We start from the raw sequence: 14,244 nt of genomic DNA on the forward strand, positions 1-14,244 counted from the left end.
TTATTATTATTATTTAATATATGTTTCCGCCATTTTAAACAGCCCTCTTATTTAAACTGGTAGAATATGTTGATTTCCTCAAATTAAAGGTCCCACAGTGGATATCCAGGGTAAAGGATTTGGTTTGTGAGTAGTTAACACAAAAGTTCCGAGCTCTGATACTCAAATTCCCATTTTTGATCAAGGATATACTATTTTTGGGACACCCTGTATATTATACTGGAACTGCACGGTATAATTGGGGCTTTTAAATTGTAGATTAAAATATTTTTATTGTTTGTTCGTGGTTTTTAAACATTAAATTTTTATTTTATAATTATATTTGTCAGCAAAAAATATTATGTTTCTTTGTTACAGTTCGACCAATTTTTTAATAGGTTCGTTGAACATTCTCAAATGAAGTTAAAAGAATAGAAGCTAATAATATAATTAAAGGGACTGTTCAGTTAATAGACCGGAAAATATCATGATAACGAATATGATTAAATTGTGCTCAAATTTTACCTTTAGGAACCAGGTAATTAACTACAAACATAAGAGCGAGCATGGACTCTTTCTCTTTGGTTCACCTCAATTTGCACTGATTAAATCTTACGTATATATTTCAGGATAGGCAGTAAATACACAATTCAACCGTGAACTAAAACACAACAAATCAGTCCAGGGTTAATTAATTTTACGATAAAATAAAATAAAAATAAAACTTTCTCCAGGTAAAACATTCAATTTTATATAACAAATGTTTAATTTTAAATAAATAGAAAAATTCACTTACAATGTTGATTTGTCCGGAGGTTTGTAGCCTATAGTGTTTAGAATGCACCACAGTCTCGATTACAAGAACTGCATTTGATCTAGAGGAGCTTTGATCAGGGATACAGAGTGAGGTCCTTCTGTCAGAGATGTCGGAGAGGATAGATTCCTTCTATCGGAGATGCCGGAGAAGTGAGAACAGCCAAGCCAAGGTTGTAGGAGGTCTGGTACGTAGGGATGGAGACGTCTCTAGGATACTATCAGAGGAAACGTAGAGAACTCAAACCAAGCGTCCAAAGACACAGGAACACTCGGACTCCGTTGAGATCGGAGTCTTGTATACGTAGAGAACTCAAACCAAGCGTCCAAAGACACAGGAACACTCGGACTCTGTTGAGATCGGAGTCTTGTTTGTAGAGAACTCAACCAAGTGTCCAAAGACACAGGAGCACTCGGACTCCGTTGAGACTGGAGTCTTGTATACGCAGAGAACTCATGACCTACCCAAGGCACAGGGTGTCAAGATTAGTAGGTGAAAGGAGAGTAGAGCATCTTCATCCCTGAGACCAAGGATGCAAATAGGTTTAGCTCCGCGAGTCAGCGGAGAGGATAAAGCTCTAGATCAACAGGAACTCAAAGCCAGCCTAGCATAAGAGTTGTTGAAGTGGTTGTGAGAATTCAGGATAATTTTTAAGCTAAACTTTTAATGTTCATAATTAATCACCTGGTTCAGTGCGTGGAGGCATGCACGGAGCTTTTGAGGGAAGAATTACAATTATCACAACAAATCTATACATATTATATAAACCATCCGTTATACAAGAATCAAGCAATATGGAGTAAAAGTTTCCATGTGAATATTTAAATCACGGATGATTTATAAACCTGGAGAAAGAGGACGAAAACAAGTTAGAAAAGTACAACTAACCCATCTTGGTCTGAAAGACAAGACCAATTATTAAAACTAAAGTGGCTAGACTTTCAAGCATTTTTAAAACTTATTGACAGTTCTATTTAAAGATATGTATGATATTAGAAAATTAGACTCAATTTCGAGAATATAAAATAGGCTTTAGAAAAGGTTTACATAAAAATCTTAGATTGGTAGTTTGAATGGTAAGATAAATAATGGTAGATTCAATGTATTTGTAGAGATTTGTAGGATTAGTTGCTTGAAGATAGGGGTTCTCTGTAGGACGAGCTGGAGAACTTCTCGACGTTGAACACCCTGAACACGCATTAGTTTATAAAGATCCACAGATCTTACATAAATGGACTGTTCAGTTAATAGACTGGAAAATATCATAATAACAAATATGCTTAAAGGGACTGTTCAGTTACTAGACCGGAAAATATAATGATAACGAATATGAATAAAGGGACTGTTCAGTTATTAGACTGATAAATATCATGATAACGAATATGAATAAAGGGACTGTTCAGTTATTAGACTGGTAAATATCATGATAACGAATATGGTTAAAGGGACTGTTCAGTTATTAGACTGGTAAAAATCATGATAACGAATATGATTAAAGGGACTGTTCAGTTATTAGACCGGAAAATATCATGAAAACGAATATGATTAAATGGACTGTTCAGTTATTAGACCGGAAAATATCATGATAACGAATATGATTAAAGGGACTGTTCAGTTATTAGACCGGAAAATATCATGATAACGAATATGAATAAAGGGACTGTTCAGTTATTAGACTGGTAAATATCATGATAACGAATATGATTAAAGGGACTGTTCAGTTATTAGACCGGAAAATATCATGATAACGAATATGAATAAAGGGACTGTTCAGTTATTAGACTGGTAAATATCATGATAACGAATATGATTAAAGGGACTGTTTAGTTATTAGACCGGTAAATATCATAAACACGAATATGATTAAAGGGACCGGTGTTTTAATTTCAAGTGTCTATTGTATATTTGGAAAGTGCGATTTGCAATGGTACCCTTTAAACCTTCATCTGGACACTTATTATGAAAGTTTATTTAATTTTTTATTTTCTCATATTTCTTGCTATGTTTCTGTTGCATTATTGCGCCGTCCCTTTTACAGGAAACCACAGTTGAAAATTAACAAATTTTAGATTTACTTTTTGCTTAGATAAATTGTGTGTTTAAATGTTTGCAGGGTACGTTTTTAATTATTGTTAATCTTAAAAAAAAATAATTGGTTTTTACAATTAATTGCAAGGGTGAGAGAAAGAAAATACCTATTACCGGCGGTTATATAATTTAAACGTTTTTATGAACCCTTTTAAAATAAAAATGTTGGACCGGTCCAACTGCAAAACTGTTGAGAAACCTGGCTTTGGCAACTAAAGAAGAAGATTCACGGCAACAACGCCCAGCGTTTCTCTAATCCTTTAAATATAAAATTGAGATCAGGTTCAGGGTTAGCTCAATACCTCCCCCTCTTCTCCCCATTTCCTTCTTTTCCCCCTCCGCCTCCCACCTACGCCTCCTCTACACCTAATTCTTTTTCCATCTCTGGATATATGATTAAATCTTCGAAAATATGACAAACTCTAAAAATTAAAAATGACTGAAATCCATCCCTGAAATTCTTTATATAATTTCAGGTTTCTTATCTGTCTGGTAAACCTTCATGGTATAATTTATTTCAAGATGCATTTCGATTCATTACTGTCTCTAATTGTAAAATCTTTTAAACAAATTTAGATCAAGAAAAACAAAACCAAGATAAAAAATTACAAAATAAAACAAGAACGAAAAATTTTTTTTTTTTTATCTGTATTGAAAGAAATCATAGAAATTACAAATACATATTACGTGGATTTAACGGTTCTGTCAATATTCCAGAAAGCTGTGACATTCGGTCACAATTTGTCATATTAAACACAACGTTTTTGCTGTTTAAGATAAAAGATATAAAATACAATGCATCGCTTAATATTAAATTTACTTACAGAATGCAAGGCATTCATATATATGTTACTCATAGCCGGCTGAACGGCTTGACCGATTGAGCTGATTTTTTTGTGGGCACTCATGGGTGGCCGGGGGTTGTAAAAGGCTTGAACATTTTATTTGGCAACGTCGGGTCCTTCAGCTATTAGATTATAAAATAGGTCGTAGCTTAAGATTACACAATCCCTTCAAAACAGTATTAACACCTGAACTTACCTTGAATCAATGGCTTTTGTTTTTTTTGGTATAACATTTCAGATGTTTAGAAGAAAAAATACTTGAGAAATCCCAATTCCGTTCCCCGGCAAATCGATGCTTTTAGGAATCAAATTGAAACGATTGGGGAGGGGGGACACTAACACCCCCCCCCTTCCCAGCCTATTTAGAGTTTGCAATCTAGTTTACTTTAATGTTCCCTAGAGACTTGATGTAAATATCCACTTTAATGATAGAAATAAATTCCTCCCATGGGAAATGTTCTATGAATAATCAATGTAAAAAGTGTAATAATCAACTAATAATAAAAATTTAAAATTATTATGTAAAATAAAATTAATCAGCCTTATAATTCATTGTTATGTTAATTGCAACATGTTCTATTTCAAAAGTTTGACTTTCAATCATATTTGCTTGTCTGGCCGGGTGTCTGTTTGTTGTTATCCAATAATTGTCAAAACGGCTGAAACGATCGGACCCGAATTTTGTGTGGGACCTAACATGGTAGCAGGGAACGTTTATGAAGAATCAAACCTCCAACAAAATTAAAATTTTAATAAATTTAAAAATCCACAAAAACTTTTTTTATTGTTTTATTTATACAAAGAGAAACTGTTCAGAAGATGGCCGCGAAGCGCACTGAATGGCTAGTAATTAATTCAAATCTAAATGTTAAATTTTAATTTTGGTAAATTTCATTTTTGAATGAATGGATGGCCTCGCTTAAATTTACATCGCAGCCTCATTAATAGTAAATTTATTTTGCTATCCCCCCCCCCCCCTCCAATAAAATTGTTGGAAATCAATTTTTGAATTAAATGCCAATATTGTTTCCTTTCTAGTTTTTTTTCAATGTTTTGATTAGTTCCGGATCGGTGTTTGGCAGATTTTTCTTTTTCCATTCGTAGGTTTTAAATCTTTTGGTATTTAAATTTGTGAATTTTATGTATACATTTTGAACCAAAATTAATCTGCCTATTCTGATTCTTGGAATTGGATATTGCATTTCAAATATGGAATAATATTTGCAAAAATCCTTGTGTTAAATAAAAAAGTTACAAATAAAAAGTGTGTGAAATTTTTCTAAACCGTATATATATATATAGTTCTAAACCGTAAATATATATATATGAATAAAGGGACTGTTCANAATAATAAGATTTAAGGGTACCCTTGTAAATGATTGGATTTATTTGTACCCTTGTGAATAATAAGGTTTAAGGGTACCCTTGTAAATAATAAGATTTAAGGGTACCCTTGTGAATAATAAGATTTAAAGGTACCCTTGTAAATAATAAGATTTAATGGTACCCTTGTGAATAATAAGATTTAAGGGTACCCTTGTGAATAATAAGATTTAATGGTACCCTTGTGAATAATAAGATTTAACTGTAAATAGAGGGTCAATTAAAATAATGTCTTCAGTTGATCCCTTTGAGACATGAAACTAAAAATTGAATTGTTTTAATTGTTAAATTGGAACCTACTTTACCAATCCCCCCCCCCACTGCTTCAAAGCCTAGTTTGTGCCTAATTTAATCCATTGGTCTACAAGGGAAACTAGGTATGTATAATTATATATTATATGTATACATCTATATCTACATCTATATCTATATATATTTATTGCATCTGTGTTCAGAGGTAGAGGTTCGTATATTTAAGTTGCTTTAAGCAATATTTCTCAACTGGTCAAGGGAGGGGAAGGCGACCCGCACCGTTTTACCTCCGGCCCGCAAATGACATCACAAAATGGGATTTTCGGCCTATGCTTACCCCTTTGTCGTCCGACCCTCACCCTTTTTGTCCAAATTGTATAATTCTATAATTTGCTTTCCCGCAAAATGTCTTAATTCTATAATTTTAAAATATAAATTAAATTTGGATTTATAATAAATTAACTCTTTTTGATTATAGCATATTCTATTACTGAATAGCACGCCAAGGTATAACTGGTGCGGGTCGCCTTCCCCCCCTCACTGGTCAGTGGTCATTGACTTCATCAAAATTTCGCCTAAAATTTCGGCTATGGGGTATTGGAGAGTAACACCCCCCCCCCTCTAACCCCCTTGGTAAAATGAAAACTATGGTTTCTATGATTTAGCCCCATGTCAGAAAATATAAGGCCCCTCTCGGATGTCCAGGGGCGTAGCTAAGGATTTCCTAGGGGGTTAATTTCTAGAGTTTTTGGTAAAACTTTTCAGTGTTATTTTATTAGGCTCATTGAATTTAATGATGTGCTAAGCGCCAAAAAATGTCTAGTTTAACCACACGTGAGATCTGCAGTAGTATGGTGAAGGAATTAACAAACTTTATTAACGTTTCTTTATTTGATTTAAAGAATCGGTTTATTTCTGTTGATCAGAAACAAATATTTTGTTTTTCAAAGAACAAAATAATAATTTGAACGTGATACAAGCGTTCTTACGATCGTCAACCCCCTCCCCCCCCCTCCGGTCGCCTTTTTTTTTACGTTTTTTTGATGCAGATCAAAGGGCTTTATAACAGATTAGGATGGCAGATGAAAAGTTTTATAAAAAATACAACAAAATATAACCGTTGAATATTACAAGAACTCCGAGAAACTAATAAAAGAAGCAACCAGTTGTAAAATATGTTATATTTATCAGTTACTTTTGAGAGGTTTCTATAATAAAAAAAATTGTGGAAAATGAGATCAAAAAAGAAAAGAATATTTGAAAGATATAAGATTACAATGATTTTACGGCATAGAAATTAGAAATGAAAAAGTACAAAAATAAAAGAAAAATCATAAAGAAATACAATAAGGACAAATTTTATAAAAAAGGTTGGAGAGAACCCAGATTTTCAGTAAAGATTTTAGTTGGAGACCCCCAGATTTTCATGGAAGACCCAAAGATTTTCATTGGAGACCCCAAGATTTTCATTAGAGACCCCAATATTTTCATTAAAAACCCCATATTTTCGTGGAAACTCCAAGATTTTTTTTGAAACCCCAGATTTTCATTGGAAACCCCAGATTTTAGTTGGAAACGAAAATGCCCATCACTACAGCTCTCTATAAACGTTCCTGATTTTTTCTTATCTAAAGTATACATTGAGGGGGATGTATGCAAGTCCCCTGCCCACGGTAAATATTTTAGGGGGTCATGGGGCGTGACTGTTTTTGTCACAATACTCCCCTTAACGCCCTTTCGTGTTGTGTTTTATGTTGAGAATGGACAAAATGAATATATTCTTTCTATTGTATGAATTGTAGCTAACATTGATTAATAATGATTTCCATTTAAACTTACTTTTCCCGTTTATAAATTTATCCAATTGAATGGATCCTGTATACCCGCAATATATTCAGATGTCGTCTTTGTTACAGTGAGTATTTCGGAAGAAAAACATATATCTTATAGCAAAATTACAAGAAAGCACACGGGTTTCGGGATAATTTAAATGTATAAAAAGATTCAAACAACCATATAGAAAAAATTTAAGGGCTCCAGCAGCATCCCAAATCTTTTAGTCTGAATAGCGTGTTGAACAATCCTATTTTAAGAATTTTCAATGAAATAGCGGGTTTTCGGTCATAATTCTTAACTAAAACATAACATTTAAACATCTTAACTTCTCTAAGAAGCGGCTAAGCCTTGTTTATGTTTGAAGATGGTGGGTGATTTAATTGAATTATGAATAAAATGTGTAGGTGTAGGAAATTACATGTATTTACAATCTGGTGTAATTTAACTTTATGAATGGTTATTTAACTTTATAAATGGAATACAATTCAGTTCATTTTAACTTTAAATTAAACATCAGAAGTACTTTTAAAAATTTGTTTAAACTGCATTTTGTCTTACTTTAATTTAAACATCAGGACTAAGATGTAGTGTATGACTGCACACTACTAAGAAAAAACGTAAACGAAACGGTCGTTTTTAAATACGATAGTTTATGAAAAAAATTTGTGTGAGAGCTTGAAACCTTGAACGGCCCATTTAGTTCGTTTATTTCATTCGTTTTCTCACTGAACTATCATTCAGTAAAATTGTGTGTTCATTAAAATTATTCGCTCAGTAAAAAAACTATAGTTTTTCAAAAATGTGTACGCAAAAAATCGTTCGTTCAGTAAAAAAACTTTCGTTTTTTCATGTTAGTTCGAATGATTTCAAATCGTTCTCATTTATCGTTCGTTTAAAAAAAAATGGTAATTATTTCCTGTTTCTGAACCATTTTGTTCGATCATCGTTTTTTTTCTTTGCTGAACGACACCCTTTTCACAAAAAATACAGTTTGGTCTCAAAAAGTGTATCGCTCGAAAAAAAACGATACCCATTTCTACCTGGTCATGACTAACATTCGACATTCAACAGTACAAAATGTTTAAAATGTCTCAAATTTAAAGGAAATTTTCGAATGTCTGTTTTGATAACCATTTATAAAGAAGAAAATAGTATTAAAAAACTAGAAGTCAAGTTTGGCTGAAGATTAATGGGGGGGGGGGGAGCAGAGCAAAATGTATTTATACTTTACAAAATAAATTTTAAAAAATTTATATAAAGAGATTTTGTATAAAATAGACGGTCCAAGATTGTCCAAATTTTAGAATATAGCGGACTTTTGGCTAAATAATAAAGTTTAAGTGTTAGAACCATTTACCTTGCTCGTTCTGTTTGTCAGGATAATTGTAGGGGATGTTCAAATATGTTCAACTTGAAAACAAGAAAGATCAACGTTGGCATCAGCCCCCCCCCCTTTTATACCCGCTTTCCTCTCCCATCACCACTCTTCCCTCCTCTCCCCCCCCTCTCACCTTCCTCTTCACCATGCTATTTTACTGTTCTTTTAATATATATACAGGGTGACCCCAAAAAACAGATATTAGTTTTTTTAGCCCCGTTATCGCTTGAAATTATTGAAAAAGGATATAGATTTTAATTTTAGAAGTAGTTGTTTAATAAGTTTTCATTTTGTGCAAAACTATGTCGAATATCTGAAAATCTTTGGCTAACCAATATTGTTCAAGAAACAAAAAAAATTTAAATCTATCTGAACCCCCTGAGATTTTTCTTCTAGGTTTTCTACAAGCCTAGAAGTCCTATACTCAGAACTTTATGAAGAGAAACCTTAGAAAAGATTGGTTGCAGAAATCCCATGATTGGAACAGCTTTGATGAACCTTGGAAAATAATTGAAATAGACGACTTTTTGCATTGCATCAAATTGGGGCCTCTTTAAAGGGAGTGACCGGCTTTTATGGTAGTTTAACTAAGTACACATTGTTGCGGAAAACTTCTTTCGGATTCTTTTAAGACGTATAAAACACTTTAAAGATCTGTAAATCCTGAGTTTGAGGGCAAATTCGACGTTCAAAACTCCTACTTTGGGGGTGGATACGTTATCAGAATTAGTTTTTTTAAATTATTAAATAACGACGACATTAAATGAAAAAAAAGTTCTACAATAAACTACGGACGTCATGTATAGGAACACGTTGAGACAATAAAAATTAATCTTATTATCGATAATAAGTAATCTTGTTCAATTATTAGTTTCTATTTTCTCATTATTCTGGTTCCTCTTTATTCACAAAGAATTTTACAGATTTTCTAGAATTATTATTGAAAAGAGGACATTTGAAGAATTTAAAGAAATATACGAATAAATTCAAAGTAAATAAGAAATTCAATATAATAATGAAAACGAAATAATCGATTTTAACATTGATTTATTGACAAATTGCTTTTGAGAAATATGTTCTTAACTATTTAATTAGATTACCGAACACTCCTTTTAAGAAATGTTTTTTAATATAACCTAGATACGTATTCATTATTATGATTTCTTAGCATTGTTAAGCTGTTTTCTGTCTGCAATATAGATTTGAATGGAAATGGAATAATGTGACATTTTTTGATAAAACTATATGAATATAAAAATGTATCCAGAATTCAAATGAACAAATAACTAGAAATAGCCAGTAATAACTTATACATTGCCTAACTTTTGGTTTGCTTTATCAATTTTTTCAAGTCAGAAGACAGGTTTTTAAAAATTAGACACAGTCTTGCGCCAAACGGAAGTATTGAACACCTTGAAAAATTTAAAAAAAACTATGTGTGAGAGAACTTTTTGAAAATAAGATTATTTGGCCGTTAAAACGCTGATCTCTGTTTTTTATAGGTCACCCTGTAATAGGTGTCAATAATCTATGGTCATTCAAACATTTCTGTAAAAATGTAATTATTAATTATCCATAAATATTTTTAAATAATTTTTAATAGTTTTTATTTAAAAATATTGGTGGAAAATCAGGCTAGCCTGGAATGGTTTGTACATAAAAATATGAGGTGCGATGGGTGGAGAATCAGGCTAGGTTTGTATATAAAGATATGAGGTGGGATGGGTGGAAAATCAGGCTAGCCAGGAATGGTTTGTATATATTAAGATATGAGGTGGGATGGATGGGAAATGAGGCCAGCCAGGAATGGTTTGTATGTTAAGATATGAGGTGGGATGGGCGGAAAATCAGGCTAGCCAGGAATGGTTTGTATATAAAGATATGAGGTGGGATGGGCACAGTTAGTTTACTCCGAAGATTCCTTAGGTTTGGATCAAACATGCTTTGTCTTTCAGTTCTGGTAAATCATGTTACTTTTAATATTTTTATTTCAAAAATTAAATATTTCATATCATGTCTTTTTGCGTTTGAATTGTGATTTACATTAAACATTTAACATTTGTTTTACAATAAAAAAGTCATTTAAAGAATGAAATTAAAAAAGTATATTTCAATATATCTATTTTATGTTTTTAAAATTAATTGTCAAATTAAAATAATATGCTAATTCATGCTTTGCGTTTTAGCTTTTTTCTGTCGCTGCTTTTGCAGCTCCAGTAGAAGACACTGTTGAGGTTGCCGAAGCTAAAGCTGCTTTCAACGCAGCCTTCGTCGCAGCAGAGGCTGGAGAACATGCTGCTCTTGCTCCTGTCAACACTGATGCCCAGGCTGAACAAATCCCCAATGCTTATCTTGAGGATGCCCCTGAGGTTGCTGAGGCCAGATCTGCCTTCATGGCTGCCTTTGAGAATGCCGAGGCGGGCGGACTTGCTGAGATGCAGGCTCCTGCACCCGTTCATGAGCTTGCCGTCCCAGCTCCCCTCGTTTACAACACCCTTCCTCTATCCTATGCCGCCTACCCCTATACCTATGCTGCACACCCCAATGTGTATGCCTACAATGCCTACCCCTACGCCCTAGGAGCATATGCCCCCTATGCCTACGCTGGAATCCCAGTCGCAACCGTCGCCAAGGCCGAGTAAGAAAAGTAGCAGAAGTTGAAGCACATCGCCAAAAACCTATCGATTGTCGGAGAAAAAAACTAAACTTATATTTGTTCATCACGCTTTCAGGAGCTTTCTAGAAAATAAAAAGATATACTAAATGTAATAATTATTTTGTTTAGAAATCGTAGAATCTACAGGGTACAGGGTGTCCCAATAAACATGGGAATTCAGTGACGAATGCGATATCGTCTTTTCAAATAATTCTTTGATTTAGTATAGTGCTACCTACTGAGAAAGCTGTAATCTGTAGAAGTTTCGTCTGCTATGTTCACATTTTGCTTGTTTATGTTTTGACTGCATACGGTTGTACTCAGTAAAACAAGAAAATTGCAGTATAAAAACAGAGTACACTTGTCTGTCTTCACTGTTCAACTTACGGATACATATTGACACATCTTTACAGCCATTATACCGTTTTCAAAAATTAATCTAGCAGACATAATTATATTATGGCTTTTGAAATTAGGTATTACAATGCTAATTCATAACAAAGACAATATCGAATTCGTCACTGAATTCCCATGTTTTTTGGGACACCCTCTCACTGCGATTTAATGGTCTCACGCTCTCAAGCAAAAATCGTTGAGAATTTTGCCAATAACTTCTAAAAAACCATATCTAACAACAAGTGCTTTACAGTGCTAAAATGTACATGTAAAGGGCTACAGAAAAGCATAAGTGAGTTAGAGCGGTAAAATTTAAGCTTAGGGCGTTGCGACACTTCAAAGTCAGCCCTGTCTTAAAAATTGATGAGACTGTTTATAAGGAGGCTGAATCTATGTGCTCTATGTGCTGCGCTTTTAAATTACAATAATTATGACTAATTTAAATTCAGGTAATTCTTGGTCTCCTTCAATTATTTTTTCATTTACTTGTTTAGCCCTCAAAAATAATAGAAGAATGGGAAAAAACAGTTTTTAATGGCTCTTTTATCATTGGCATCTTCTAAATATTGTCGATGACTTTCAAAAGAAATCTGAATTCTCAATAAATTATGCCGATATAGAATACAGGCCACATTTGAAAAATCCAATATCAAAAGCTCGGTATTCCAAATGTTGGTGATTGTTTTTTGAAGAGAGCTAACATATATGTAAATTGTAAAACGGAGTATAAACTGTGACCTTGCTAGGCCAGATACGACGCACTGGGTCGACTCTACATTGGATAGACTGACTGGACAGTAGGCAGGACTGCATATACAATACGTGTTGTAATGGCACGGATTATGCAACTTTTAGACTGGGGTGTATAGACTAAAGCTTGTATACGATTAAAATTGCTAAACTGCCTCATTACTTCTGTTTACTCATGAAAAACTAAATCTCAATTGAGAAAACCGTTTTACAAAATGACAATTTGCAAACAAATGTTGCCATGTTTTTGCATACATGCGTTAAAAATAATTTTTTTTGATGAAAACTTTAAACTTTTTAAAACAGTGCAATTATTTTTGAATATTTAAACTGCATAGTAGAAGGCTTTTCCAAAATAAATAATATATTACTTATTGTTGAAATTTTAACCCATTTTAGGTTTGAATTTTTTACTCCGGAAAAGTTTGCTAATTTCTGTTAAATTGTGTAAAAACAATCAATTTACTTATATATAAGAAACTCACAAAACATGAAATAATTTGATAATGTATTCTCAAAAGGATGATTTTGGAAAAGTCTTCAAGGAAGAAGACTTTTGTTTTAGTAAAATTTTAGTATAAAAACACAATTATATACTAGAATATTGCAGGTTTTTAAAAACTGTTTACTCCACACAAACATTTTGATGTTCAATTTTTTTGTTTGACATTAACATTGTTTGACATTAGACATTAGAGTATAAAGAAAACAGTTTGTTTAAATGGCATATATATATATATGGTATAATGCTTGTCATTTCAAGCGACTTCTTAATAAATTGACTCGCGCATTTGGGCTTAAGAAACGTGTAGTATATTTCAGAATCAATTACTTTTTTTAAGTAAACGACGAAACATGTTATTGATTAGATGAAGGATTCATGGAAAAGTGTGAATCGGGCAATGTATTCTACAAAATAGAGTCACTTTTAATTACAACAACTTTAATAGCTTTAATAGCTTTAATAGCTTTAATAGCTTTAATAGCTTTAATAGCTTTAATAGCTTTAATAGCTTTAATAGCTTTAATAGTTATGGAATTTAACAAATTATTTGATCTAAACTTGAAAGTAATAATATTCTCACAATAATCAAACCTGCAGAGTAGAAAAGGTTTATTTGCGACATAGCTTTACATGATTATCAAACAGAAACATATAATTTACCCAGGCCCGTAACTGGGGATGGGAAGGGGGGGGGGAGCAGGCCCCATGCCCCTCTGCACTATCAAGTTATATATAAACAAAGAAGACTTTGTCTCACCTTTTACACTGCTCCCTCCCCTCTACCAACTTCCTACAAAACCTTCCAATAACGGGCCTGGATTTTACAATATTCATGAATTTTGATAATTATTTGATGTAATCAGACCCATCGTTAGAGGTGTATAGGTCTGGTGCTGATTCCCCTTCTCAAACCTTTAATCAAGCTTTAGAAAAGAAGGAAAAAATAAAAAAAAATTTAACAAATTTTTTTTTTTATGATTTTTGATTAAATATATTCCTGTGATGTCGGATTCTGTATATTATGATTTATTGCTCCCCCCAGCAACATCTCCTAAATCATTATTAGCATGCTTTTTTATTTTTAAGAAAAAAAATTAAATATTTAAAAAGCAGTTTATTTCGGACAAAAGAAATACATATTTTATAACATAAGACTTCTATCTACATCGACCTTGCAGAAAAAAAAAAACATAATGAATTGTTTTGGATTTCAAATTTATATTTTGTGTGAACAAAAGAATTGAAACATTTACAATAAAAATGGGTGTTGGACATTGACCTCAATCCGACACCTCACCCAACCAACATGGTATGATTTTATGTTAGAATAAACAATTCCAAATCTATATATAAATTTGGCTT

The 14,244-nt window shown here is 32.8% G+C and overlaps 1 protein-coding gene and 1 long non-coding RNA gene across 2 annotated transcripts; one reads left to right on the forward strand and one right to left on the reverse strand.

The window, feature by feature from the left end:
• Positions 1-629: 629 nt before the first annotated feature.
• On the reverse strand, positions 630-2,027 carry LOC111699333 (uncharacterized). Its single transcript, XR_002764725.1, has 3 exons — positions 1,639-2,027; positions 1,478-1,542; positions 630-1,397 (listed from the first exon to the last, which is right to left on the reverse strand). It is a non-coding gene; the product is annotated as an uncharacterized LOC111699333 (long non-coding RNA).
• Positions 2,028-10,469: 8,442 nt separating this feature from the next.
• On the forward strand, positions 10,470-11,344 carry LOC111699331 (uncharacterized). The gene is made up of 2 exons (XM_023469976.1): positions 10,470-10,535; positions 10,762-11,344. Exons 1-2 carry the CDS (start codon positions 10,515-10,517, stop codon positions 11,215-11,217), a joined length of 477 nt encoding a protein of 158 aa, XP_023325744.1. The 5' UTR covers positions 10,470-10,514; the 3' UTR covers positions 11,218-11,344.
• Positions 11,345-14,244: the final 2,900 nt, after the last annotated feature.

The sequence above is a fragment of the Eurytemora carolleeae genome, unplaced genomic scaffold (assembly GCF_000591075.1).
Source record: "Eurytemora carolleeae unplaced genomic scaffold, Eaff_2.0 scaffold344, whole genome shotgun sequence".
NCBI lineage: Eukaryota > Metazoa > Arthropoda > Copepoda > Calanoida > Temoridae > Eurytemora > Eurytemora carolleeae.

Bases quoted from the DNA above. Each gene is read 5' to 3' on its own strand.
- LOC111699331 (XM_023469976.1), top strand. From the start codon at position 10,515: ATGCTTTGTCTTTCAGTTCTG. The intron at 10,536-10,761 runs GTAAATCATGTT...TTTGCGTTTTAG, and splicing joins TGCTTTGTCTTTCAGTTCTG to CTTTTTTCTGTCGCTGCTTT.